The sequence below is a fragment of the Lontra canadensis genome, unplaced genomic scaffold (assembly GCF_010015895.1).
Source record: "Lontra canadensis isolate GAN:19392208 unplaced genomic scaffold, GSC_riverotter_1.0 scaffold53, whole genome shotgun sequence".
Lineage (NCBI taxonomy): Eukaryota > Metazoa > Chordata > Mammalia > Carnivora > Mustelidae > Lontra > Lontra canadensis.
The window spans coordinates 2,490,414-2,516,258 of record NW_022631047.1 but is presented as its reverse complement, the minus strand read 5'-3'; the positions used below and the strand labels follow the sequence as shown (position 1 = coordinate 2,516,258).

Sequence of the window (25,845 nt, the reverse complement as noted above, 5' to 3'; positions counted from 1 at the left end):
GGAAGTTCACTGTAATGTGCAAATTTTTTGAAGTGATCAAGAGAACATCAAGATTTGAATGTCTTCCGTTCCACTTAAATTAGCTCCATTATGACATAAAACAGGGGTCTAATCAGACCTGATTTATAATCTGCAAAAAAATTTGAAATTGCCAAAGACTACATCATTATTACCACAAACTTCATAGTTCTGTGCATATTTTGTAACCTACATAATATGTCTGCATAGTGCTACATATGTACAATTTCTGTATTTGTATAAATATATTGGATGTTTACTAAAACATGCCATTTTTAAATTTTTTTCACTTGTATTTTTATATTTAAATTCAATTAATTAACATATAATGTATTACTAGTTTCAGAGGTAGAAGTCAGTGATTCATCAGTCTTATATAATACCCAGTGCTCATTACATCATGTGCCCTCCTTAATGTCCATCACCTAGTTACCCCATCCCCCCACCCCTCTCCGCTCCAGCAACCCTCAGTTTTTTTCCTATGATTAAGAGTCCCTTATGGTGGGGTGCCTGAGTGGCTCAGTCATTGTCTTCCTTCAGCTCAGGTCATGATCCCAGGGTCCTGGAATCAAGCACCACATTGGGCTCCCTACTCAACAGGAAGCCTGCTTGTGTTCCCTCTCTCACTGTGTCTCTCTCTGTCAAATAAATAAATAAATACAGGGGGAGGGGGTCTCTTATGGTTTCTCTCCCTCTCTGATTTCTTCTTTCCATTGTTTGGCTATTGTGGACATCCTGCTATAAACATTCACGTGCACATGCTCCTTCAGATCGCTACATTTGTAGCTTTGGGGTAAATACCCAGTAGTGCAATTGCTGGGTTGTAGGGTAGCTCTATTTTCAACTTTTTGAGGAACTTCCATGCTGTTTTCCAGAGTAGCTGCACCAATTCGCATTCCCACCAACAGTATAAGATGGTTCTTTCCCCTTTCTCCACATCCTCACCAACATCTGTTGTTTCCTGATTTGTTAATTTTAGCCATTCTGACTGGTGTGAGGTGGTATCTCATTGTGGTTTTGATTTGTATTTCCTTGATAGCAAGTGATGTTAAACATTTTTTCATGTGTCTGTAGGCCACCTGGATGTCTTCTCTGGAGAAATGTCTGTTCGTGTCTTCTGCCCATTTCTTGATCAGACTCTCTGTTCTTTGGGTGTTGAGCTGATAAGTTCTTTATAGATTTTGGAGACTAGCCTTTTATCTGATAAGATATTTGTAAATATCTTTTCCCATTCTGCCAGTTGTCTTTTGGTTTTGAAGACTGTTTCCTTTGCTGTGCAAAAACTTTTTTATCCTGATAAAGTCCCAATAGTTCATTTTTCCTTTGTTTCCCTTCCCTTGGAGACATGTCTAACAAAAAGTTGAAGCAGCCAAGGTCACAGAGGTTGTTGCCTGTGTTCTTCTCTAGAATTTTCATGGATTCCTAGCTCACATTTAGGTCTTTCATCCATTTTGAGTCTCTTTTTGTGTATGGTATAAGGAAATGGTCCAGTTTCATTCATCTGCATGTGGCAGATGAATGCAGATAAATCTGCATGTCCAATTTACCCAACACCATTTGTTGGAGAGACTGTATTTTTTCCATTAGATAGTCTTTCCTGCTTTGTTGAAGATTAGTTGACCATAGAGTTAAGGGTCCATTTCTGGGTTCTCTATTCTGTCCCATTGATCTATGTGTCTGTTTTTATGCCAATACCATACTGTCTTGATGATTACAGCTTCGTAATAGAGCTTGAAGTCCAGGATTATGATACCACCAGGTCTGGTTTTCTTTTTCAACATTTCTTTGGCTATTTGGGGTCTTTTCTTGTTCCATATAGATTTTAGGATTATTTGTTTCAGCTCTGTGAAAAAAGTTGATGATATTTTGATAGAGATTACATTGAATGTATAGATTGCTCCAGGTAGCATAGACATTTTAACAATATTTGTCTCTCCAATCCTAAGCACAGAATGTTTTTCCATTTCTTTGTGTATTTCTCAATTTCTTTCATGAGAGTTCTATAGTTTTCTGAGTACAAATCTTTTGCCTTTTTGGTTAGGTTTATTCCTAAGTATCTTATGGTTTTTGGCATAATTGTAAATGGGATCAACTCCTTAATTTCTCTTTCTTCTGTCTCATTGTTAGTGTATAGAAATGCAACTGATTTCTGTGCATCGATTTTATATCCTGTCCCTTTGCCAAATTCCTGTATAAATTCTAGTGATTTTGGGGTGGAATCTTTTGGGTTTTTCACATAAAGTATTATGTCACCTGTGAAGAGTGAGAGTTTGACTTCTTCTTTGCCAATTCGGATGCCTTTTATATCTTTTTGTTGTCTGATTGCTGAAGCTAAGAGATCTATTACCAGGTTGAAGAACAGCGGTGATAGTAGATATACCTGCTGTGTCCTTGACCTTAAGGGAAACGTTTTAAGTTTTTGCCCATTGAGAATGATACTGTGAACTTTTCATATATGGCTTTTATCCCTACACTGTGAAGAGTTTTAATCAAGAAAAGATGCTGTACTTTCTCAAATGCTTTTTCTGCATCTATTGAGAGGATCATATGGTTCTTGTCCTTTCTTTTATTAATGTATTGTATCATATGGATTGATTTGCAGATGTTGAACCACACTTGCAGCCCAGATTAAATCCCACTTGGTCATGGTGAGTAATTCTTTTAACGTACTATTGTATCCTATTGGCTAGTATATTGGTGAGAATTTTGGCATCTGTGTTCATCAGGAATATTGGTCTGTCATTCTACTTTTCAGTACATTCTTTGTCTGGTTTTGGGAATCAAGGCAATGCTGGCCTCATGGAAGAGTTTGGAAGTTTTCCATCATTTCTATTTTTGGAAAAACCTTCAGAAGAGTAAATATTAATTCTTCTTTAAATGTTTGGTAGAATTCTCATGGGAAACCATCAGGCCCTGGACTCTAGTTTGTTGGGAGGGTTTTTTGGTTTTTTTTTTTTAAGATTTTATTTATTTATTTGACAGACACAGATCACAAGTAGGCAGAGAGGCAGGCAGAGAGAGAGGAGGAAGCAGGCTCCCTGCTAAGCAGAGAGCCCAATGTGGGGCTCAATCCCAGGACCCTGGGACCATGACCTGAGATGAAGGCAGAGGCTTTAACCCACTGAGCCACCCAGGTACCCCATGTTGGGAGATTTTTGATTATTGCTTCAATTTCATTGATGGTTATGGGTCCGTTCAGGTTTTCTATTTCCTCCTGTTTCCGTTTTGGTATTTTATACATCTCAGGGAATGCATCCATTTCTTCCAAATTGCCTAATTTGTTGGCATATTGTCGCTCATAATATGTTCTTAAAATTGTTTGTATTTCTTTGGTGTTGGTTGTGATCTCTCCTCTTTCATTCAGGATTTTATTTATTTGGGTCCTTTCTCTTTTCTTTTTGATAAGTCTGGCCAGGGGGTTATCAATTTTATTAATTCATTCAAAGAACCAGGTCTTAGTTTCATTGATCTCTTCTACTGTTCTTTTCCCTTCTATTTCATTGATTCCTGTTCTAATCTTTATTCTCTTCTCCTGCTGGGTTTAGGCTTTATTTGCTGCTCTTTCTCCAGCTCCTTTAAGTGTAAGTTTAGGTTGTATATTTGAGACTTTTTTGTTTCTTTTTTTTTTTAAGATTTTATTTATTTATTTGACAGACAGAGATCACAAATAGGCATAGAGAGAGGGGAGGGGAAGCAGGCTCCCTGCTGAGCAGAGAGCCCGATGCGGGGCTCAACCCCAGGACCCTGAGATTGTGACCTAAGCCAAAGGCAGAAGCTTAACCCACTGAGCCACTCAGGCACCCCACCTTTCTTATTTTTTGAGGACCTCCTACATTGCTATATACTTCCCTCTTAGGACTGCCTTTGCTATATCCCAAAAGTTTTGAATAGTTGTGTTTTTATTTTCATTTGTCTCCATGAATTTTTTAAATTCTTTTTTAATTTCCTGGTTGATCCATTCACTCTTTAGGAGAATGCTCTTTATCCTCCATGTACTTGAGTTCTTTCCACCTTTCCTCTTGTGATTGAGTTCCAGTTTCAAAGCATTGTGGTCCAAAAATATGCTGGGAATGATCCCAATCTTTTGGTACCCTTTGAGACCCAATTTGTGACCCAGTATGTGATCTATTCTGGACAATTTTCCATGTGCTCTTAAGAAGAATGTGTATTCTGTTGCTTTAGGATGGAGTGCTCTGAATATATTTGTGAAGTCCATTTGGTCCAGTGTGTCATTCAAACCCCTTGTTCCCTTTTGAATGATCTGCTTAGATGATCTGTCCATTGCAATGAGTGGGTGTTAAGGTCCCCTATTATTATCATATTATTGATGGTTTCTTTAATTTTGTTATGACTTGACTTATAGAATTGGCTGCTCCCATGTTCAGGACATAAATATTTATAATTATTAGATCTTCTTGTTGGCTAGACCCTTTCATTATGATATATTGTCTTTTCTCATCTTTTATTACAGACTTTGGTTTAAAATCTAATTTGTCTGTTATAAGGATAACCACCCAAGCTTTCTTTTGCTGTTCATTAGCATGATAAATAGTTTTCCACCCCCTCAGTTTAAATCTGTAGGTGTCTTTGGGTCTAAAATGAGTCTCTTTCAGACAGCATATCAATGGGTCTTGCTTTTTTATCCAGTCTGATACCTTGGATCTTTTGATTGGGGCATTTAGCCCATTTACATTCAGAGTAACTAGTGAAAGATATTAATTTAGTGCCATTGTATTACCTGTAAAGTCACTGTTTCTGTATATTGTCTCTGTTCTTTTCTGGTCTATGTTATTTTGGGGCTCTCTCTTCACTTAAAGGATCTCTTTTAACATTTCTTACAGGGCAGATTTAGTGATCCAAAATTCTTTTAGTTTCTGTTTTTCCTGGAAGCTTTTTATCTCTCCTTCTATTTTGAATGACATCCTAGCTGGATAAAGTATTCTTGGCTGCATATTTTTCTCACTTAACACCCTGAATATATCATGCCAGTCCTCTCTGGCCTGCCAGATCTCTGTGGATATGTCTTCTGCCAGTCTAATGTTTCTACCCTTGTAGGTTATAGACCTCTTGTTCTGAGATGCTTTCAAGTTTATTGCTTTATCTCTGAGACTTGCAAGTTTCACTATTATATATGGATGTATTTGTCTACTTTTATTGATTTTGAGGGTGGTTCTCTGTGCCTCCTCACTTGAATGCCTGTTTCCTTCCCCAGATTAACTTTCCTAGTTCTCCACTACAATATGTTCCAATATACCTTCTGCCACTGTCTCTCTCTTTCCTCATCTTCTGGGATCTCAATTACTCTAATATTGTTTTGCTTTTGGTATTACTTATCTCCTGAATTCTCCCCTCATGATTCCAGTAGTTGTTTCTCTCCTCTTCTTAGCTTCTTTATTCTCCATCATTTGGTCCTCTATATCACTAATTCTCTCTTCAGCCTCATTTATCCTAACAGAGCCTCCATTTTTTATTGTATCTCATTAATAGCCTTTATTTATTTATACTTGATTAAATTCTAGTTCTTTTATTTCTCCAAAAAGGGATTCCCCATTGTCTTCTGTGCTTTTTTCAAGCTGAGATATGATCCTTTTTTTTAATATTTTATTTATTTATTTGGCAGACAGAGATCACAAGTAGGTGGGGGGGGCAGGCTTCTTGCTGATCAGAGAGCCTGATGTGGTGCTCAATCCCAGGACCCTGAGATCATGACCTGAGCTGAACGTAGAGGCTTAATCCACTGAGCCACCCAAGTGCCCCACACAGATATTATCTCTATGATCATTATTCTGAACTCTAGTTCCAACATCTTACTTATATCCATACTTACTAGATCCCTGGCAGTCAGTACTGCCTCTTGTTTTCTTATTTGAGATTAGTTTTTCTGTCTTGTCATTCTGTCCAGAAAAGAACAGTGAATGAGAGAACAAAATGCTAAAATGGCAACAATGACCATTGTTGACCCGAGAAATATACATTAAACAAATCAGAAGAGACCCAAAACTGAAAAAAAAAAAATTTTATTTACATTAAAAAAGAGAGAGAGAGACTGTAATCAGACAGGTGAACAGAACAGAGCAATACATTGGAATCCATGTGTATTTTGGTCTGTTTGTTAAAAAACTAGATCCCAAAATTGTAAAGAAAGAAAAACGTATATATGTACAAAAAATAAATTAAATACAATGAAAGGGTAGACTGTAACTGTAAAAATGAAAATTAAAAGATTTTTTAAAAGGAGTTGATAAAATAAGAAATTCAATGAAAAAGGAAAGAGAGGGGCACCTGGGTGGCTCAGTGAGTTAAAGCCTCTGCCTTCAGCTCAGGTCATGATCCCAGGGTCCTAGGATCAAGCCCCAAATCAGGCTTTCTGCTCAGTGGAGAGCCTGCTTCCCCCTCTCTCTCTGCTGCCTCTCTGCCTACTTGTGGTATCTGTTTGTCAAATAAATTTTAAAAACCTTAAAAAAAAAAAAAAAGAAAAAGGAAAGAGAAAAAAATAAAATTGAAATACTAAAGAATTATGGGAGAAAAAACATGAATTCTATTTATATTTTTCCCTAGTGCTGGAGTTTTGCAGTTGTGTGATTGGTAAACTTGGTCTTAGCTGGATGTTCTTGCTGATCTTCTGAGGCAGGGGCGTGTTGCACTGATTTTCAGGTGTCTTTGCCCTGGGCAGATGTGCACTGCCCTGGCTAGAGGGCCAGGTTAAGTAATCTGCTCTGGATTGATCTCTGTGGCTTTTGTTCCCTGAAGCCTTTGCGAGCTGCATTAGAGGATGAGAATGAAAATGGTGGCCTCCCAATCTCCAGCCCCAGAGCCAAAATCTCAGGGTCCCACTTCTCAGTGAGCCCCCAGGGAAAAGTGTTCAACCACTCCTCTCTCCCTGGTCTCTGTCCACACTCCATGCTCACCCAGCCTTTGACCAAGTGTTTCTATCTCAGGCATACAACCCCATTTTAAGTCTCCAAACCCTGCAGATTCCTGTGCTGCACTCCCATGCTGTCCTCTTGGGGGAGGAAGGGGAGTCTTGCAGCAGCTCTGCCACTTGCTGGGCCTCTGCCTGGAGAGCAGTCATATGCCCATGCTGTGGTCTGAAGTATAGGGCAACCCCCAGAGGAAAGCCCACCCTTAGGCTTGTTGGTTGCAACCAGCTTCCCCATTCCAATGCCTAGAACTCTGCTGCACTCAGGCACCCCCGGTCTTTCTGTGACCCTGGAGATCCTGACACCACATTGTCCCACCTAGGATTCTGCCCGACTTCACCACCTGAGCACCCCTCATGGAAGCAAACTTCTAAAAGTTCTGACTTTGTGCTCTTCTGCTTTATCACTTTCCAGTAGCCAGCCTACAGAGGCTTTGCCACCCCATGGTCCATCTTCCCATATATCACCTCAGATTCTCTTCTCCACACCTCCTACCTTGCAGAAAGTGGTCACTTTTCTGTTTGTAGAGTTGCAGCTATTTTTTTCCTAGCTCTCTGGTTGAGTTGGCAGGTGTGAATGATTCGATAGCTATCTAGCAGAATTCCTGGGACCAGATGAAACTAAGATCTCCTACTCCTCTGCCAACTTGAACTATCTCCCCCAGAAGATTTTTTATTAGGGATTCAATCTCCCTATTAGTTTTAGTTCTTATAGATTTTCTAATCTTTAAAGGTTTGGTGCTGCATTTCTAGGAATTTGTCCATTTCATCTAGGTGATCTAATATGTGTGTGTACATTTGCCCACAGTACTCTCATAATTTTTTTTATTCCTTTAGTTTGGTAGTAATGTTCCCACTTTCTGATTTTAGTAATTTGAAGTCTCTTTTTCTTAGTCCATCTAGCTGAAATTTTGTCAATTCTTTTGACCTTTTGGTTTTATAATTTTCTCTATTATTTTTCTATTCTCTATTTCACTGGTCTCTGCTCTAATGTTTATGATTTCCTTCCTTCTGCTGGGTTTGGGTTTAGTTTTTTCTTCTTTGTCTAGTTCCTTACATTGTAAAGTTAGGTTGCTGATTTGAGATTTTTCTTGTTTTTTAATGTAAGTATTTACAGCTATAAATTTTTTCTTTAGCACCACTTTTGCTGTGCTCTATAATTTTTGGTACTTTGTGGTTGTTTTCATTTGCCTTAAGTATTTTCTAACTTCCCTGTGATTTCTTTTTTGATCATTTGTTGTGTATGTTCTTTAATTTCCACAAGTTTGTAATTTTTAAATTGTCCTTCTGTTATCAATATCTACTTTCATCCCTTGGTAGTCAGAGATGATACTTTATATGATATCTTTTTAAATATATTGATATATTAGTTTGTAGCCTAACATATAATCTATATTGGAAAATATCCCGTGTCACTTGAGAAAAATATGCATGCTGCTGTTGTTGGTTAGAGTGTCCTGTGTATGTCTGTTAGATCCAGTTAGTTCATTTTGTGGTTCAAGTCCTCTGTACACTTGGTTATCATCTGTCTGGTTGTTCTATCCATTATGGAGAGTGGGGTAGTGAAGTTTCCAACTATTATTGTAGAACTGTCTATTTCTCCCTTCGACTCTCTCCTCTTTGCTTCACCTATTTTGGTGGTCCGTTATTATGTGTGTAAATGTTATGTCTTCTTGCTCTATTGAAGCTGTTTTTAATATACAACATCGCTTTTTGTCCCTTATAAACTCTTTTGATTTAAAGTCTATCTTGTCCAGTGTTAGTATAGTCTATCCTGCTCTCTTTTGGTTAGTATTTGCAGGGAATATCCTTTTCCATTGTTTCACTTTTAATCTATTTGTGTTTACATCTTAGCTGAGTCTTTTGTAGACATCTTATAGTTGGGTCATTTTTTTTAATCCATTCTGCCAATCTTTTCCCAATCTTTTGATTGGAGAGCTTAATCCATTTACATTTAAAATAATAACTGAGGGGCACCTGGATGGCTCAGTTGATTGAGCACCTGACTCTTGATTTCAACTCAGGTCATGGGATCAGGCCTTGCCTTAGGCTCTGTGCTCAGCATGGAATCTGCTTGAGAATTCTTGCTCCCTCTCCCTTTGCCCCTCTCCCTGCTCATGCTCTCTCTCTCTTTTTAGAATAAAAAAATTAGTACATTAAAATAATAAAATAATTACTGATAGGAGGACATTTACCTCAGGCATCTTTCTACATATTTTTCTATATACCTTACAGCTTTTTTATCTCCCATGTACAGAACCATTCTCTTCTTTTGTGCTTGCTTGATTTTTTGTAGTGAAATTTAAATTCCTTTGTCATGTCCTTTTGTGTGTATTCTATAGCTATTTTCCTGTGGTTACCATGGAGATTACATTTAACATCAGAAAGTTTTAACACTCTATTTTGAATTTAGACCAGTGTAACTTTAATAACATACAAAAATTCTGCTCCTTCAAAACTCTGTCTTCTTCCTTTTCAGTTGTTGGTGCCATAGAATTACATATGTATATATGTGTGCCCCCAAACATAAACTAATAACTTCTTTAATGTATTAGTCTCTAAAATCATGTAGAAAAGAAAATGTGTAGTTACAAACCATTATTTCTTCAAATATTCTGTGTGTCCCTTTCTCTCTCTTCTCCTTCTGGGACTTCCATAATGCATATACTGGCCAACTTGATTGTACCCCTCACATCCCTTAGCCTCTGTTCCATTTTACCTTTTTTTTTTTTCTTTCCTTTAGACTCAATAATTTTCCTTTTCTTCAAGATTACTGATTCTTTCTTCTGCCTGGCCAAATCTGCATTTGAATCTCTCAAGTGGATTTTTGTCATTTGTCATTGTACTTTCCAAGTCTTTTTGGTTTTAATTTTTTTATCTCTTTATTGCTATTTCCATTTTGTTTGTACATCATTTGTTGACTTTCTCCACATTTGCTTTTAGTTCTTTGAGCATCTTTAAGGCAGTTGTCTTAAATTCTTTGTCTGCTAAACCCACCATCAGGTCTTTTCAGGGAAAATTTCTATTAGTTTATTTTCTCCTTTGAATGGGCCACACTTTCTTGTGTATGTCTTGTGTATCCTTTGTATGCCTTGTGATTTTTTGGGTTTGAAAACAGGACATTTGAATCTAATAATGTGGTAGCTCTGAAAATCAATCAGATTCTTCTGCTTCCTCAGGTTGAGTGTTAGTTTTTGTTTCTGCTTTTAATTGTTGCAGGCTGTCTCTGTGCCAAGGATCATCCTGAGGTGTAAATTTGGTCTTCTTGGGTTTTCTGAGGCTATGCCTTTCCCTGAGCATGCCTGATGACTTTCTAATTCCCCCCTGCATAAGCCATTATTTTTTTTTTTAAGATTTTATTTATTTGAGAGAGAGCATGAGAGGGCACAAGCAGGGACAGTGGCAGAGGGAGTGAGAGAAGGAGGCTGCCCACTGAGCAGGGAGCCCAATGTGGGGCTCAATCCCAGTACCTTCAGACCTGATCTGAAGGCAGATGCTTTACCAACTGAGCCAACTAGGTGCTCCTGCCATTGTTTTTGAATGGCCTAGTCTTCAAGGTCTAGATCCCAAAAGGGGAAAATGAAGGACAACAAAAGGTACCAGCCCTTTGAAGAACCTTCAGCCATTTGGGAAGCACTTTGCAAAAATGGTGCAACAATGCCACCACCTCTTTCTCCAAACCTCTGTGTTCAGAAGCAGCAATCAGAGCAGGTCCCAAAAAAGACAGGGTGCCTTTTGCCCACTGTGGCTCCACAATCTGTGTACAAGCTACTCCAGGAACACATATATAACTGTCTGCCACAGGGCAGAGTGGTGGGAGATGGGTAGCTACTACAACACTAAGAGCTGAAATTGATCAAAATTAACTGCAATTTACCATCCACGCCTTTCCTTGGAAGTTAGGAGCCTTCAGACTCGAGTTTCAAAATATTTATATAAGATTCTGCCAGTGCAATTTTGTCTAGGTGGTGACACTGATTTCTGTTGTTTCCTGCTCTACCGTCTTCCCAGAATCCTCAAACCTCGTTTTAATGTTTAATAAGTTATCAAGCTTGGGTATCACTTTATAATTTAATCAAATGTTAATTCACCAGAAATAATCCTAACTTCATTGTCTTTAAATTCTTAATTAGCCACATCTACACATAGATATCACTGTCTTTCAGTCTGGACATAGGCCAAGAAACATTTGCAGAGATAGGTGGAAAATGCAGCTACCAGCTAAGGGGAATACACAAGATGACCTGTTTTCTGAATCTAAAACTCAAGACACAGGGCCTGACAAAAGATTTGAAGATTTGAGAATAACTATGTGAAAAATCTTATAAGTACATAAAAATTAAATTCAGAAAAAAAAATTAAATTTAGTTACATTATAAACTTAATGCACTGCCTTTACAAAAGAAGAAAAACCTAATCAGAACTTATCCCTGGAAAGTTAAGCCACATAGTCCCCACATACATGTTGAAAGAAGAAGAGGGAAAAGGAAGGCATTGACCATTGAATGAACCATTCCCAACTTTAATTTTTTGCATATTTTGACCATGATAACATTTAATGTAAATACCAAGTGGTCACATATCAACTTCATACAAGGACACACTTCATGGGTTTCATAATCAGATTTTTAAATATTCACATGTAACAAAAACAAATCACAATCTAAAAATAACATAAATAATAAAAAATACAAATACAACATAAAAAATACAAAAATGTAATTTATTTACCTTATCTACCAAATGGTTAACTACAAAGTTACAATTTTTGCCTTGGAGTTTAAGGCAGTTTCACTTTTACCACAGTTACTTTTCTGATCATATGCTAGAATCAGTACCTTCTCTCTTTTATCTGTATTTAATTGATCACATATATTTTACATTTATCCACTTAAGAACTATATTTTCTTCAGATCACAGAAGCTCCATTTATAACATGTCTTCATATATTTGAGTAATACCGATCACGGTTTTGAAAGTCTCTATGAGCATATGTTGCGTAGGTCTTATTATGTGGGATCCTTCCAAAAGGTTCATGGTCATTGAAACAAGATTCAAAAACTTCATCAACAGCCTTTTGGGCTACCTCTTTGCTGATATTCCTAACAGCCAGGATAGAAAGAATGGCTCTGTCTCGCACACAAGTCTAAGGAGAAAGAAAAGTATATGGCTTTAATTTAAATGACAGTTTAATCATGAAATAATAACATTTTATATAATGTCTGACCACAGTCAGACTTAATTCCCTTTCAAAACCTCTTACCCTGTTGGGAATGCCAACTGGTGCAGCCACTCTGGAGAACACTATAAAGGTTCCTCAAAAAGCTGAGCCTGGGTGGCTTAGTGGGTTAAGCCTCTGCCTTTGGCTCAGGTCATGATCTCAGGGTCCTGGGATCAAGCCCCACATTGGGCTCTCTGCTGGGCAGGGAGCCTGCTTCAACCTCTCTCTCTGCCTGCCTCTATGCCTACTTATGATCTCTCTCCCTCTGCCAAATAAATAAATAAAATCTTTAAAAAAAAAAAAAAGTTGAAAATAGAGCTATCCTACAACCCAGCAATTGCACTAATAGGTATTTACCCCATTAATACAAATGTAGTGATCTGAAGGGCCACCTGCACCCCAATGTTTATAGCAGCAACGTCCACAATAGCCAAACTATGGAAAGAGCCCAGATGTCCATTAATAGATGAATGGATAAAGAGGTGGTATTCATATACAATGGAATACTGCTCAGCCATTAAAAAAAAAAAAAAAATGAAATCTTGCCATTTGCAATGACATGGATGGAACTAAAGGATATTATGCTAAGTGAAATAGGTCAATCAGACAAAGAAAATTACTCATATGTGGAATTTAAGAAAAAAACAGGATCATAGGGAAGGGAGGGAAAAATAAAAGAAAAAATCAGAGAGGGAAACAAATCATAAGAGACTTCTTTTTTTTGTTTTTTTTTACGATTAATTGATTGATTGATTGATTTCAGAGAGGGAGAAAGAACACAAGCAGGGAGGAGGGGCAGAGGAAAAAGGAGCAGCAGACCCCCTGCTGAGCAGGGAGCCCAAGGCGGGACTCAGTCTCAGGACCCTGGGATCATGACCTCAGCTGAAGGCAGGGGCTTAACCAACTGAGCCACTCAGGCGCCCCACCATAAGAGACTATTAATCACAGGAAACTGAGGGTTGCTGGAGGGGATGTCAGTGGGGGGATGTGGTAACTGGGTGATGGACATTAAGGAGGGCACGTGGTGTAATGAGCACTGGGTATTATATAAGACTGATGAATCACTGACCTCTCCCTCTGAAACTAATAATACATTATGTGTTAATTACTTTAATTTAAGTTTTAAAAATTCATGGAAAAAGAAGAATTAATTCCCTTTCATATTATTTTATTCATTTCTATCATTCTAAAGTAGAAACATAACTCTTAAATTATGGAATATGTTTAGCTTGATCTAAAATTATTTAGGTATAAATAAGACCTCCTCCATTTTTTTCATCTTTTCCAATAATACAACCAGATGTCATTCTCTGCAGTCCAACAAACAGTAACTCCCAATTTGCAAAAATCAAAAAAACTAACAAACAAACAAAAAATCTATAAATAAGGTTCTGGTTGGATTTTTGGTAAAATTTCAATAGATTTAAGATATACTTTACTTCTATGTCTTTCTCTTTCATTACTTTCCAGTTGACTAATACTAGATAATCTTTCCTTCAAGAGGGGCATCTCCCATGGAGGCAATAGGAAGCTACACATATATATACACAAAATTTGATGGTGTCTCAATTTTTCAGGAGGAAAAAAAAACTTTTTTTTTTCCTGAGCATTCTTTACATGGGTATTAAATTCTCTACTTAAGACAACAAATTATCTAATGTTACATACTAATAGGCTAGAATCTCTCAGTATTCAAATATGTTACAAAACAGATGGTCCTGGGGCGCCTGGGTGGCTCAGTCACTTAAGTGTCTGCTTTGGCTCAGGTCATGATCCCAAGGTCCTGGGATCGAGCCCCTCGTTGGACTCCCTGCTCAGCAGAGAGTCTGCTTCTCCCTCTCCCTCTGCCTGCTGCTCTGCCTACTTGTGCACTCTCTTTCTATCTCTCTGTCAAATAAATAAATAAAATCTTAAAAGAAAAAAGAAAAAAAGAAACAGAAGGTCCTGCCATTCCAATTGTTAGAGAGCTTTAAATCCATTTATTTCTCCACAAGCACAAACTAAAGTTCAAAAGAATGGCATCTAACCTTTTCATGAAAAATAACCAGGGACGCCTGGGTGGCTCAGTCGGTTAAGCATCTGCCTGCAGCTCAGGTCATGATCCCAGGGTCCTGGGATTGAGCCCCACATTAGGCTCCCTGTTTGTTGGGGGGCTTGCTTTCCCCACTCCCTCTGCCTGCCACTTCCCCTGCTTTTACTCGCTCTTGTTCTCTCTCTCTCTCTCTCAAATAAATAAAATCTTAAAAAAAAAAAAATACTGGTCCTTACAGCTGTGCAATCTGTCAATCATTCATCTTCTGTGTTTATTTCCTGTTTTACTTCACCCTAGTCAGTATGCCTGAGCTGGAGATGCTCACTAGCATTAGAATATAAACCAGTGCTTCTCGACCTAAGTTACACTAAACACTGATTTTAAAAATAAACCCCAGGCATAAAGGAAGAATAAAGAGAGGACGAACCATATGGAGCTATGACAGCAACTGCCAGAAGAAGACATTTCTCCCTTCCAGGGGGAAAAAAGATAGCAAAAATTTGTCTCTTAGAGTTAAAGGTTTGGGAGGCACATGTATAGACCACAGTTCAGGTTTATCTTTCCAAATGTAATGCATTCCTGTTAAAACTGGCCGATATTACCATATTTTGCTATCGGTTACTGTCATCAATGTCGGTGTCTCTTGGGTACGTGCTGTACAAACACAGGGACTCCACTCTCTAAGACTGCTCTCCCTCAACCAGGCTCCCACTGCCTCCCTGGACTTTCCTTCCTGTTGCTAGTTCTATCCATTTTCAGCAGCCACTACCCAAGGGAAAAAGAGGAAGACAGCATCGTCAGGGCTGTGCTGATTCAAAGCTTTGCTATCATGGCCCACAGCCTGTAAAGGTGCCCTACTACTCAGCCCTAACCTGTGCTGTGGGGCAGCCTCTGTTCCGAAAGGTATGACTGTTTTGTCTCCGGAATACAAGTCCCAGACTGTGGGGAGCACAGTCCAACAGGCTGTGATTCTGCATCCATTCTTCATCTACCTGCTTCCAAAAGGATCCCAAGAAAAAGATCGTATAGTTCTTTTCACTATTAAAATCTCTCACTGAGTCCCACAGCTTCTCATCATTAAAAAGTAGAATTCGGGTGCCTGGGTGGCTCAGTTGGTTAAGCAACTGCCTTCGGCTCAGGTCTTGATCCCAAAGTCCCGGGATCGAGTCCTGCATCGGGCTCCCAGCTCCACGGGGAGTCTGCTTCTCCCTCTGACCTTCTCCCCTCTCATGCTCTCTCTCACTGTCTCTCTCTCTCAAATAAATAAATAAAATCTTAAAAAAAAAAAAAAAAGTAGAACTCAACTCCATCCATTTGGCTTCCACGGGACACATTCTGTATTCTCCCCATAGAAGTAGTTATTTCACATTTCAAATACAAAATGTACTTCTCATTTCTTTGTGTGTTATTTCCACTCCTAGCATTCTGGAGGGTTAAGTGATTCATATGTTAGTTTTACCTGATGGTGTTGTTTCAATCCAAAATGCAACCTGAATATTTCATTTATAAGTGAGCAGTCTCCACTAAGGTTAGCAGCTCGAACCTATCACAGAGACAGAGGCAAACAGAAAGAAAGTAAGTTCTCCTGCTCTATAAAAGGTTTTATAAAAGAATTTAAAATTAGCATGTCTTTCTGAGACTAGAGTATCCATTGGACCTTTTTCAAGAATGTCTTGAACTCTGACATAAGACTATTTTAAGTTATTCTTACGTTAAGAAAAAGAGCAGATATCCATGAGCTGGGCCAGACAATGCAAAATAAACTGGGGGTTGGGGGAAGGCCAATCGTTTATCAAAGGAAATTTTCAAAACTTCACACTATAACCTTATTGAAAGAACTAATTTCTTCTGAAACCAGAAGCCAGAAAGTTGGACCTCAGAGTTAAAGTCCATGCTCTCCACAAAAAACAACATTTTTAGAAATTACCAAAAGGACTGCAAAATAGCATTCTTTCAAAAATCTACAAACTGAATTTCAACGTAAGCTTAAACTTAAATGCATCAGCATCTAAGACACTTTGAGAATAGGAACCACCTGCCCTTGGCCGGAAACAATGAAACTCTCTTGGAACCTCCCTTAAACCTGTATAAAACTCATGCCTTCCTCCAGGGCCTCAACTGTCCTTTGAAAACTTAAGTTGTTGAAACTGAAGCAAGAACATTCCAAGCACAAGAACACACTGGAGCTAGCTGACAGGCCTTCATTCTCCTAACACCCAAGTGAGAAGAGACCTATTTAAAAACTCAGGTTTCACCTCTACTCTCCAAATAGTAGGAGGTGTAATTAGATGCAGTGGGGCTGCTTACTAATTTCAAAGGAAAGAGAAAATAATCTAAGTTATAAAGTGTACACTTACATTTATATATATATATATATATTTTTTTTTTACTTCTCAGCACATTGCACTCTTCAATTACTGAAATGCAAGTATTAAATACATCTGTCTCTCTAAGAGCATAAATATATTGCACTTCTGAGAGCAACCCAAAGTGCTTAGCAGTAAAAAAAACTTTTTATGTCATATTTTTGAGACTAAATGTTTTACTCGAGGGCAAGCAAGGCGCTCCACCTATGGAAGGCTGCACAACAGGCCAGTTAAGAACCCTGGTTGTGTCTCTGCCATGTACTAACCACGGATCTCAACCAATGCCTCCCTTTCAACACGTGTAACGTGCTGATCATAGCATCTACCCGGATGGACTGTTCAGTAGACTCAGGGAGAATGCACAAAAGGAATAGTGTTTGGCACACAGTCTTCAGCCAGGGTTAACTAGCATTCGTTTTTATATTATAAAGTTGATTCCACAGGGAAAAATGGTTATTTGGTTAAGTGGTTAAAAATTATTATTATATACCACATATAATAATATGTCATATATTATTATATAATATATGTGAAATATAGATTATATGCTAAGGTATATGAAATATATATATTATATACTAAAAATGGTTATTATAAAGTCATTACTATCACTAGGACTTAAAAGTTATTAAGATAATTCGAAGAAGATACTTAATGTATCTCTTATTGTGTCTCAAAGCTGTGTTCAGGAATTAAAAATGGACATCTAAGAGTAACATGGAACCATGACGGGAGGAAAAGGAGTATGTTTAAGTAAATTATACTCCAACTAGTTTGTGTGTTTGTTTTTAAGATTTATTTATTTATTTGAGGAGGGAGTGAGGGGCAGAAGAAGACAGTGTCTTAAGCATTATACTTCAATTAAATGTTCAAACCCAGAGTGTTTCAGGAGGAGAAAGTATCTTTTTATAATAAAACTTACTTCGGAGCAGGCCAAATGTCTGACGTCAGTGAACCAGTTGACGTGAGCGCGACAGTGATCAAAGGCATGAATGAGCTCATGGGTGACCACTCTGTTCATATGGGTCTGATTACGGATGTTGTTCTGGCACAAAACAATCTAGGAGGGACCAAAATAAGAGAAGTTTCATTATGTCTAACACCTACTCACCTTTTGTAACTCCCATCTTCTCTCTGGTATGAGATGGCTTGGCAGCTTAAAGAGCCTCCACCCAATATCCTCCCTCAACCCCACACCTACCCATCCATCAAGGCCTGGTCCTAACGTACATGCTCCACTTAGCGCTCCCAGTAACCAACTTCTCCCTGTTCTCTCTGAACTACAGTAGCACTTAAATGCCATCTTTGGTGGGCTGCTGGACTCCACAGCATCATACTAGGAGTGGGCTTTGGAATGAAGCAAATTCAAACACCAGCCCCACTCCTTACTAACTCGGTGACCTTGGGCAAGTTTCTTAAACTCTTTGCACTTCAGTTTCCTCAACTATAAAAAGGAGATAATTAGAGCACCTACCTCATAGAATTGTGAGAATTAAATGAGAATACATGTAAACTGCTTCTTATCAAGTTTCTGAATGAGCAATGAATCAACAATGAATGACCACCACTGTCCCATTCTACTAGAATTGCCAGGGAAAATCCTCAGAAAGACCTTCAGAAAGAAGTGCAAAAAGCCAACAGCACACAGAGCAGGACCCTATAAGAGTAATAAAGACATGAGAGGGATCCTAATAACGACAGTTACCATTTATTGTGTACTTACTATGAGCCAGACACCAGGATACGTGCCCACTATTTTGTATACATTCATCCAACACGCATCTTTCAACTAACATTTCTTGAGACCCACTAGTAGATTTATAATCTACTTAGAATTTATCATTTCTAATGTATAATCTATAAATGGTGCTAGAAATTAATCAACTATTTACCTTTATATACTTTAAATACATGCAATGACAGCTGTCGTGAAGAAAAATCCAGGATGTCATGAGGACATACAATAAGAATGCCTGACCTGGTCTAGAGGATTGGGAAAGGGATCTCTGCAGAAGGAATTTTTAAACTGGGATCTCATGGATGAACAGGAGTTAAATTTGAGAGGTGGGGAGGGGAGCATTCCAGACGGAGCAACCGGTGCAAAGGCAAGGAGCGCTGAAGTTCTAGAATGTCTGAGAAGCTGAAAGCAGGCCTATACTGCTATAGCACAGAGCTATAGGGGATTGGCATGAGATAAGGCTGGTGAGGTTGGCTAGAGCCAAATCACTCTTTATCCTGAGAACAGTGGAAGTCACCAAAAGGGAGGAGTGAAACGGGGTGGTGCTTTTGTTTATCCTTTTGACTACAGTGGGGAAAATAAGCAGAAGATGACCAAAACTGGATGCAGAGAGACTTCCTGAAGGTTAAAGAGGTATTCTAGGCAACAGGTAATGGTATTTGAGCAGGGATAGTGAGCTGCCTCCCCAAAAAATACTTAGGAGATAAACGGGACAAAAGTTGGTGATGGATATAAAATATGGAAAGGGAATTAGAGATACAGAGATGATCTCTTTATTTCTGGCTTGGGTAAGAGGTTGGGAGGTGGTAAAATTCACTGAGATATGCAAAATTACAACACAAAGTTGGATGGGAATAGGGGATGGTATAAACCATCAATTTGGACTTGGACAAATCTGTGAGGTCTCAGGTGCCTTTAAGACATCCAAGTGTAGGTGTGAAGTGCCATTTGGATATATAGATGTTAAGTTCAAAAGAGAGCTCTAATCTAGGGAAATAAATGAGATCCCCTTGGCAAACTGTAGAGGAAGAAAAGAAGGGAATCTAACATCAAGGATTAAGAGACTTCAACATTTAGCAGCTGATAGAGGAAGGTGAGCTAGCAAAGGAGCAACCAGAAGAGTGTCACATACCAGGAACCAGGGGAAGAGAGTGTCTGGCATTACCCACAAAAGCATCTGGCATTACCCGCGAAAGCCAAGAGTACGCGTGCTCTATGACCCAGCAATTCTGCTTCTAGACAAATACCTAGGAGTAACTTCTGCACATGTGCCCCGGGAGAAAAGGTGAGAAATATTCACAGCAGCATTGTTCATAATAACAAAGTCAGAAACAATATTAAGTATGGCTAACTGCTGTATACAGATAGAGTGGAGTCCAACTACAGAAAAGAGAGCTGTGTACAACATGAAAGAATCTCAACAAAATAATGGTTACAGAAGACTCTGTGTTGTATGATTTCATCAAACTACAAAGTATCACACAGAACTCAAAGTATTCCATGCATAAAACTTAAAAGCCAGGCAACTAAATAACATATTGTTTGACTGTACATACCTATGAAAAAACCATTGAGAAAAGCAGGAAATGACTATCACAAGAGTCAGAATAAGAAAGGGAGAGGAAATGTGATCCAAGAGGGGGGCACAATCTTCTGAAGTCCTGGCGATGTCCTATTTCTCAAGTCTGGGTGGCAGTTACAAAGGTACTCATTTTATTACTACAATCAAAAGCATGCACACAGGTTTCTTACTCTTCTGTATGAATGAGACAGTTCATGATACAAATTAGAATTTAAAAAAAAATAAAAGGAGAAAGTACCCAACTATGCTCAACACTGCTGAGAAGTAAGCAAAAAGTTCGAAATGTCCACTCTATTTAGCCCCAAGGGAGAAATGAATTCACCAAGACCCATTTTGAGAGCTACAAGTATTGTTATTATCATTTTACAAATGAGGAAACTGAGAATAAGGCAAATAACTTTGCCCAAGCCCCACAGCTAATAAGCAGCGGAAGTAGATTTGAACTCAACTCTACCAGACTCGAAAACCCAGACCTTTCACACTTATGTTATGTTTCTTTTTCTCATGATTACTACAAAATACCTATAAATAACCAAAATACATATAAAATTCCCCAGGGGGAAACAACTAAGTATTATCAAACAGGGTTGTATCTTCAAGATGGAAGGTGTTACTTATAAAAACTTCATCTACTCTCATCACATGCCCTAATTCTTCTACCATCTCCAAGATGCTGTCAAAACCCTGATTACTTAAAGCTTTTATTGAATGCTTTCTATGCTTACTATGATAAGCACCTTACACAAGGTATCTCATTTAATTCTCATAACTATACTATAAGATAGATACAATCACTACCAATATTTTCCAGATGAGAAAACTTACTCCCCTAGTCAAAAATGTTCTAAGGTGTATCAGCTCAGCATTCAAAGCCTCCCACCATATGGCTTTCCTTTTCTTCCAATCCTATTTCCCCATATTCTCCACACATTCCTGTCCCCCAGCTATGTTAGACAACATGTCACTCTCCAAATACACCTTGTCCTTTCCCAACACACCACCTTTGCTCATGCTACCCCTACTTTGGGTAACAGTCTTCATCTTCTTTGCCACAGAAGCAGCTTTATACACTCTAGCTGAAAATCTGTAGGTATCCTGCAATCACCTTACCGCCCCATTGTGGTAACCACACCCCCCTAAAATAGTTTAACCTGCCTAACTTTATCATTGTCTTATTTCCCCTATGAGAGCATAAGCTCCTGAAGAGTAAGAACCATAACTATTCATTTTTTGAATCTTACATAAAGTCTACCCAACAGAATGGCCAGCATGCCAAGGTCCTTAGCAAATATCAGGAAAGAGAACAACTTGGCAATAATGCCTACCTGAGATGTTGACGCATCAAAGCCTCCGCTGACATTGCCATTACAGTCTTCACAAGAAAAGTGTCTTTCTCTGTTAACAGCACTAAAAGGCAAGAAAGCATTAAAGATAAAATGTCCAAAAGCAGTGTGCACTCAGTGCAGGGTAAACAGCCCTGGGCAGTCAGGAGCCCCTTGTCATAAATCCCCTCTACCACTAACACATAGGAAACCTTGGGAAGCCTTCAGGACTAAGTTGTCTCACCTGTGATATAAGGAAATCATCCCTGCAAAATCTACCCTAGTTCAAATTCCATGACATGGTTCCATAAAGCATTTGGTCCACTGATTAAGACCATATTGGGAATACCCTGGAGTTGCTCCACTGGGGCCAGAAGGTCACCTCCCTAATCTCCTCCAAGTTAAACAACCCCTGGAAGGCTCCTGCATAACAAGCTGAGATTTCCTCTCCACGAAGGACAACGCTGGGGCCGGAAGAGAGGAAAAGCCAGGTTGGTAATTACTTACAAGACTTTATGTGTGGTCTTTACTAAACGCCGGAGATGAATGGTAAAGCCAGAGACTTACAGTTAGGACAGAAGGTATATGCAGAGATCAAGACCTACCTGGAAAGAATACAGCCCATCCCCACCACCTACCACATGGAAAAGGTTTTGTGGCCTGAAGTAAAAACTTGTAAGTAGTTCTAGTATGGGGTTTTTATGTTTTTAGCATCCTGAATAGAGACCAGCACTTTAAAAAGATTTACTTACCAACCTGAGTGCTTCATGGCATCAAGTAGAAGTTTGACATATGGATCTAAAAAGATATTGATTCAATTAAGCATGCTAATTGGAAAAAATAGCACCAATTAAATTATCCAAAAAGCAGTAAATTATCAAAAAGTAACTCACAAATCTTAATGAAGTAATACTATCTTAAAAGTGGTAAAAATGGATATGAAAAGACAAGCTTAAATTAACATAAAAACAAGTCTTTAATGAGATAAAACACTGATACGAATACCAAGATGGGTACTACTGAACATCTTCAATAATACCAAAAATGATTTGAAAGCTCTTTTTTAGTTACATGATCAAAAACAGCATACTGAAGCACATACCAAAAGAATGAGGGAGTTTGGGGCCACATCCATAGAGAGGAACAGCAGCACAGTATCCAGATTAGAAGGTAGTTACAGAGCCCCACTGGCATCTTTCCTGGTCAGACCACAGGCTAACAGAATCCCATTCTGAGTACCACAGTCTAAACAGGACCTGCCAACTGAAGCTCTTCCACGAGAGAAGGCAGTCAGAACAGTTCAGGACTTTGTTCAGTAAGAAGCAAGAAAGGAGTTGTGGATTTGGAAAGAATACAAAACTGAACTAGGACCACAATGGCTTCCGGTTTTGAAGGAGTGCCACGTGGAAAGAGATCCCATCAGTATTTCTCCAGAGGGCAGAACAAGGACCAAAGAGTAGAAGTTACAGTATGAGAAAGGATTTTTCCAACAATGAAAGCTGTTAATAAAAATACAAGTGGCCTCAAAGAGCCTCAAAGAATCGGTAACCTGTTCCAGCAGAGGTCTATAAACTCTCTGGTCGGTGATGGCTCAGAGGTTTTCCTATATGGGGTGGAAAGGCCTAGATGACCCCTGAGGGCCCTTCTATGCAGCCACAAGCCTGTGATAATTGCAGGAAAGTACAACAAACCCAAATGCCTCTAATATTAATTTCTCACGTAGGGGTCTCGTCTGAGTGTACAAATGGGCAGAGTATTATATGACGTAAGCAAAAAAATAAAAAAAGAAAAGAAATCAAGGTTTGTTTTTTTTTTAAGGGTTGAAAGCAAAAACAAGTGAGTAAAAAAAGTAAGGAGAGATGAGAAAGATAGGCATAGGTTACTACTTTAGTAACCTGCCCCCCACTTAAGAGTGTTAACAGTAATATAATTATTAGTAATAAGCATTTTGTGTGTGTGTGCGTGTGTGTGTGTGTCAAGTGCCAGGAACTGTATCAAGTGCATTATTATTCAAGCAACTAAGAGAGCCTAACAAAATTAAAGTGGATTCCAAAATCTATAGTCCTCTTACTAAAAAATAATCATAACAATAATAATTGTAGGGAGCGTGGGGGGGGGGTCTGATACTTCAAACAAGACCTGCAGTATTTAAAATGGATTTACTTTGGGGCACCTGGGTGGTTCAGTGGGTTAAAGCCTCTGCTTTCTGCTCAGGTCATGATCCCAGGGTCCTGGGATCGAGCCCCTCATCGGGCTCTCTGCTCTGCAGCAAGCCTGCTTCTCTTCCTCTCTCTCTGCCTGCCTCTCTGCCTACTTGTGATCTCTGTCAAATAAATAAATAAAATCTTTAAAAAAATAAAATAAAATGGATTTACTTTAAAGAAAAAGGGAACAAAGATCTCCCTGAGGCTCAGTCCTAGGAACAGCATAGTTAAGTTACAGGTTGACGCTTTAATACCACTAACACTTCTCTCAACATCCCTTCAGAGGAGCGTTGAGGCCTGTAAATTCCTCCTGGGGCTCATGGTCAGCCCACCACCACCTTCACATTCTACCTCCATATCTCCTCCACTGTTTGTCTCTTCCACTGTAAGCAGTTATCCATTACTCAGCTCCTGATATGCTCACACTTAACCATTCATAAAACCTATTCCTCACACCCTAAGAGAGGCTTTTTATCCCTACCCATTTTTTTGTGCGTGCGCAGATAAGGATAGAGGGGATCGGAGAGTTAAGTCAGTCTTCCACACCTGATAAGGAGAGGGACCAGGATTTGAACCCACGTCTAACTCTGCAGTCCAAGTTCTTTCCACTGTGTTCCACTTCATAAAAGGTACAGTCCTGGTCCCTACCCATCTTTGTATTTCCCCACACCAGAACCTAGGAGGTATTCAATATACATTTCCAAGTGAATACAACCTCATGATTCCCATTACCACTCTTCTTCCCACTCCTTTGAGTCCCAAATAAGAAGACTGGAGAATCTTCATGTGGTTGACTTTTGAACTATAATGGGCAGCCATGAGATAGTAACCTTGCTTTATGACCAACAGGTTTAAGACTTTTTATTTTTTAAATATACCTGAAGTAAACTTAGAAAATCCATATATTAATGTAAAGGAGTTAAGAAATCTCTAGTGCAATGTCCCTGGGACTAGAGAAATTGGTCAGCAGGTAAGTGTGTCCCCTATTTAACCCACAGCAGTAGTTCTTGACCCTTTGGGGGTCGGGCCTTTTTGAGAATATGATGAAGTTCCCCAGAAAAGTGCATTCAGATGCATACACACAGGATTTCATAGCCCATTTCAGAGGTTTCCACACTCGGAAGCCCATCTATGTATGAAGGTTAAGAACCCCTCGCAATGAAGAACGGTTTGCAAAACTGCTTTTGTGCCCTCAGCAGTCATGCCTTAATTAACGTGACTCTTTAAAACTGCTTCACCCAGACTATGAAGTCCTCACACCACTGCATAATTTATATAAGAAATCGGAGGACCTGGTGCGCCTGAGTGGCTCAGCGGATTAAGCCTCTGCCTACAGCTCAGGTCATGATCTCAGGGTCCCAGGATCGAGCCCCGCATCGAGCTCTCTGCTCAGTGGGGAGCCTGCTTCCTCCTCTCTCTCTGCCTGCCTCTCTGCCTACTTGTGATCTCTCTGTCAAATAAATAAGTAAAAATAAAAATAATTTTAAAAAGAAATCAGAGGACCTGTCAGATCAGTGCCTGTGGCTGAAAAAGGCAAACTCCCATCCGACTCCTTCCTCATTCCACAAGCAAGAGTAGGGCTGAACACGGCCTCAACACCTCCTCTAATAGGGAAACTGAGGCCCAACCTGCCCCTTCCCCCTCCCCGCCACCACTCCTGCTCCAAGATGCTGAATCTACCTAGACCCTACGCAGAGGTGCCTGAACTCTGCTCATGGGGCTGAACCCAGAGACCCCTGCCCTCCAGGTCTCAGACACCATCGGGGCCACCCCCAGCCCACCCCCGGCACGCGGCCACGGCTCCTACTTGTCTCCAGCGTCTTCAGGAGCATAAGCTGGCACTTCTGGTTGTTGGTGAAGAAGCTGGAAAGAAACCCTTGCCCGGGCTTCCCCTCAGCCAGCCGCTCGGGTAGGACCTGGCACGCGACGTGTTGCTGCTGCAGCTGTTCCTCCGCCGCGGGACCCGGCGGGCGCTTGTCCGCAGCTCCTGCCATGCCGCCCGCGGTCTTCGGGCGTTGGGGGATGAGATCCGGGAAAGGCAACAGCCCTCCAGCCAACCTGGCCGCGCCGAACCTCTTTCCGCCCGGCCCACCGGGCCCCAGGTAGGGCGACAGCCGCAGAGCGCGTAGGAGGACGTTGGGGCGGCTGGGCCTCCGAGCCCTGCAAGGGACGCGAGGCGGGGCGAGAGGAGCGGGGCGGGGCGAGAGTGCGGGTGGGGTGGGCCGAGAGGCGCGGGAAGGAATGGGGGCGGGGATCCAGATCCCCGCGGAGGGAGTCAAACCTGGGCGGTGCACTGGCTGGCGTCTGTCTCCAGGGCTGCTGTGGGCTTCGCTGGGAACCCTCGGCGTGGTTGGCCGATCCTCATAAGCATGGTTGCGCAGCCCACCTCCTCGTGGACACTCAGTCCTCACTACTGGCCACTAAAGTCCCCTCACGCTCCGAA

General features: G+C 39.9%; 1 protein-coding gene across 3 annotated transcripts; it reads right to left on the bottom strand.

Moving 5' to 3' along the window:
• Positions 1-11,488: 11,488 nt before the first annotated feature.
• On the bottom strand, positions 11,489-25,407 carry ATP23 (ATP23 metallopeptidase and ATP synthase assembly factor homolog). Of its 3 annotated transcripts, XM_032874618.1 has the most exons (6): positions 25,210-25,407; positions 21,951-21,996; positions 21,202-21,283; positions 17,479-17,616; positions 15,650-15,733; positions 11,489-12,083 (listed from the first exon to the last, which is right to left on the bottom strand). In XM_032874618.1, exons 1-6 carry the CDS (start codon positions 25,394-25,396, stop codon positions 11,880-11,882), a joined length of 741 nt encoding a protein of 246 aa, XP_032730509.1. In that variant the 5' UTR covers positions 25,397-25,407; the 3' UTR covers positions 11,489-11,879. The 3 variants fall into 3 exon arrangements, with proteins under 3 accessions (XP_032730509.1, XP_032730510.1, XP_032730511.1); XM_032874619.1 differs by lacking the exon at positions 15,650-15,733; XM_032874620.1 differs by lacking the exons at positions 21,202-21,283; positions 21,951-21,996; positions 25,210-25,407 and adding an exon at positions 18,031-18,118.
• Between the last annotated feature and the right edge of the window lie 438 nt (positions 25,408-25,845).

What these genes read in the sequence shown, in the direction of transcription:
- ATP23 (XM_032874618.1), bottom strand. Translation starts at nt 25,396, where the DNA reads ATGGCAGGAGCTGCGGACAAGCGCCCGCCGGGTCCCGCGGCGGAGGAA. An exon ending in CCTGAAGACGCTGGAGACAA is followed by an intron (nt 21,997 to 25,209) that starts GTAGGAGCCGTG and finishes ATATCTTTTTAG; the next exon opens with ATCCATATGTCAAACTTCTA. An exon ending in GCCATGAAGCACTCAGGTTG is followed by an intron (nt 21,284 to 21,950) that starts GTAAGTAAATCT and finishes CTTGCCTTTTAG; the next exon opens with TGCTGTTAACAGAGAAAGAC.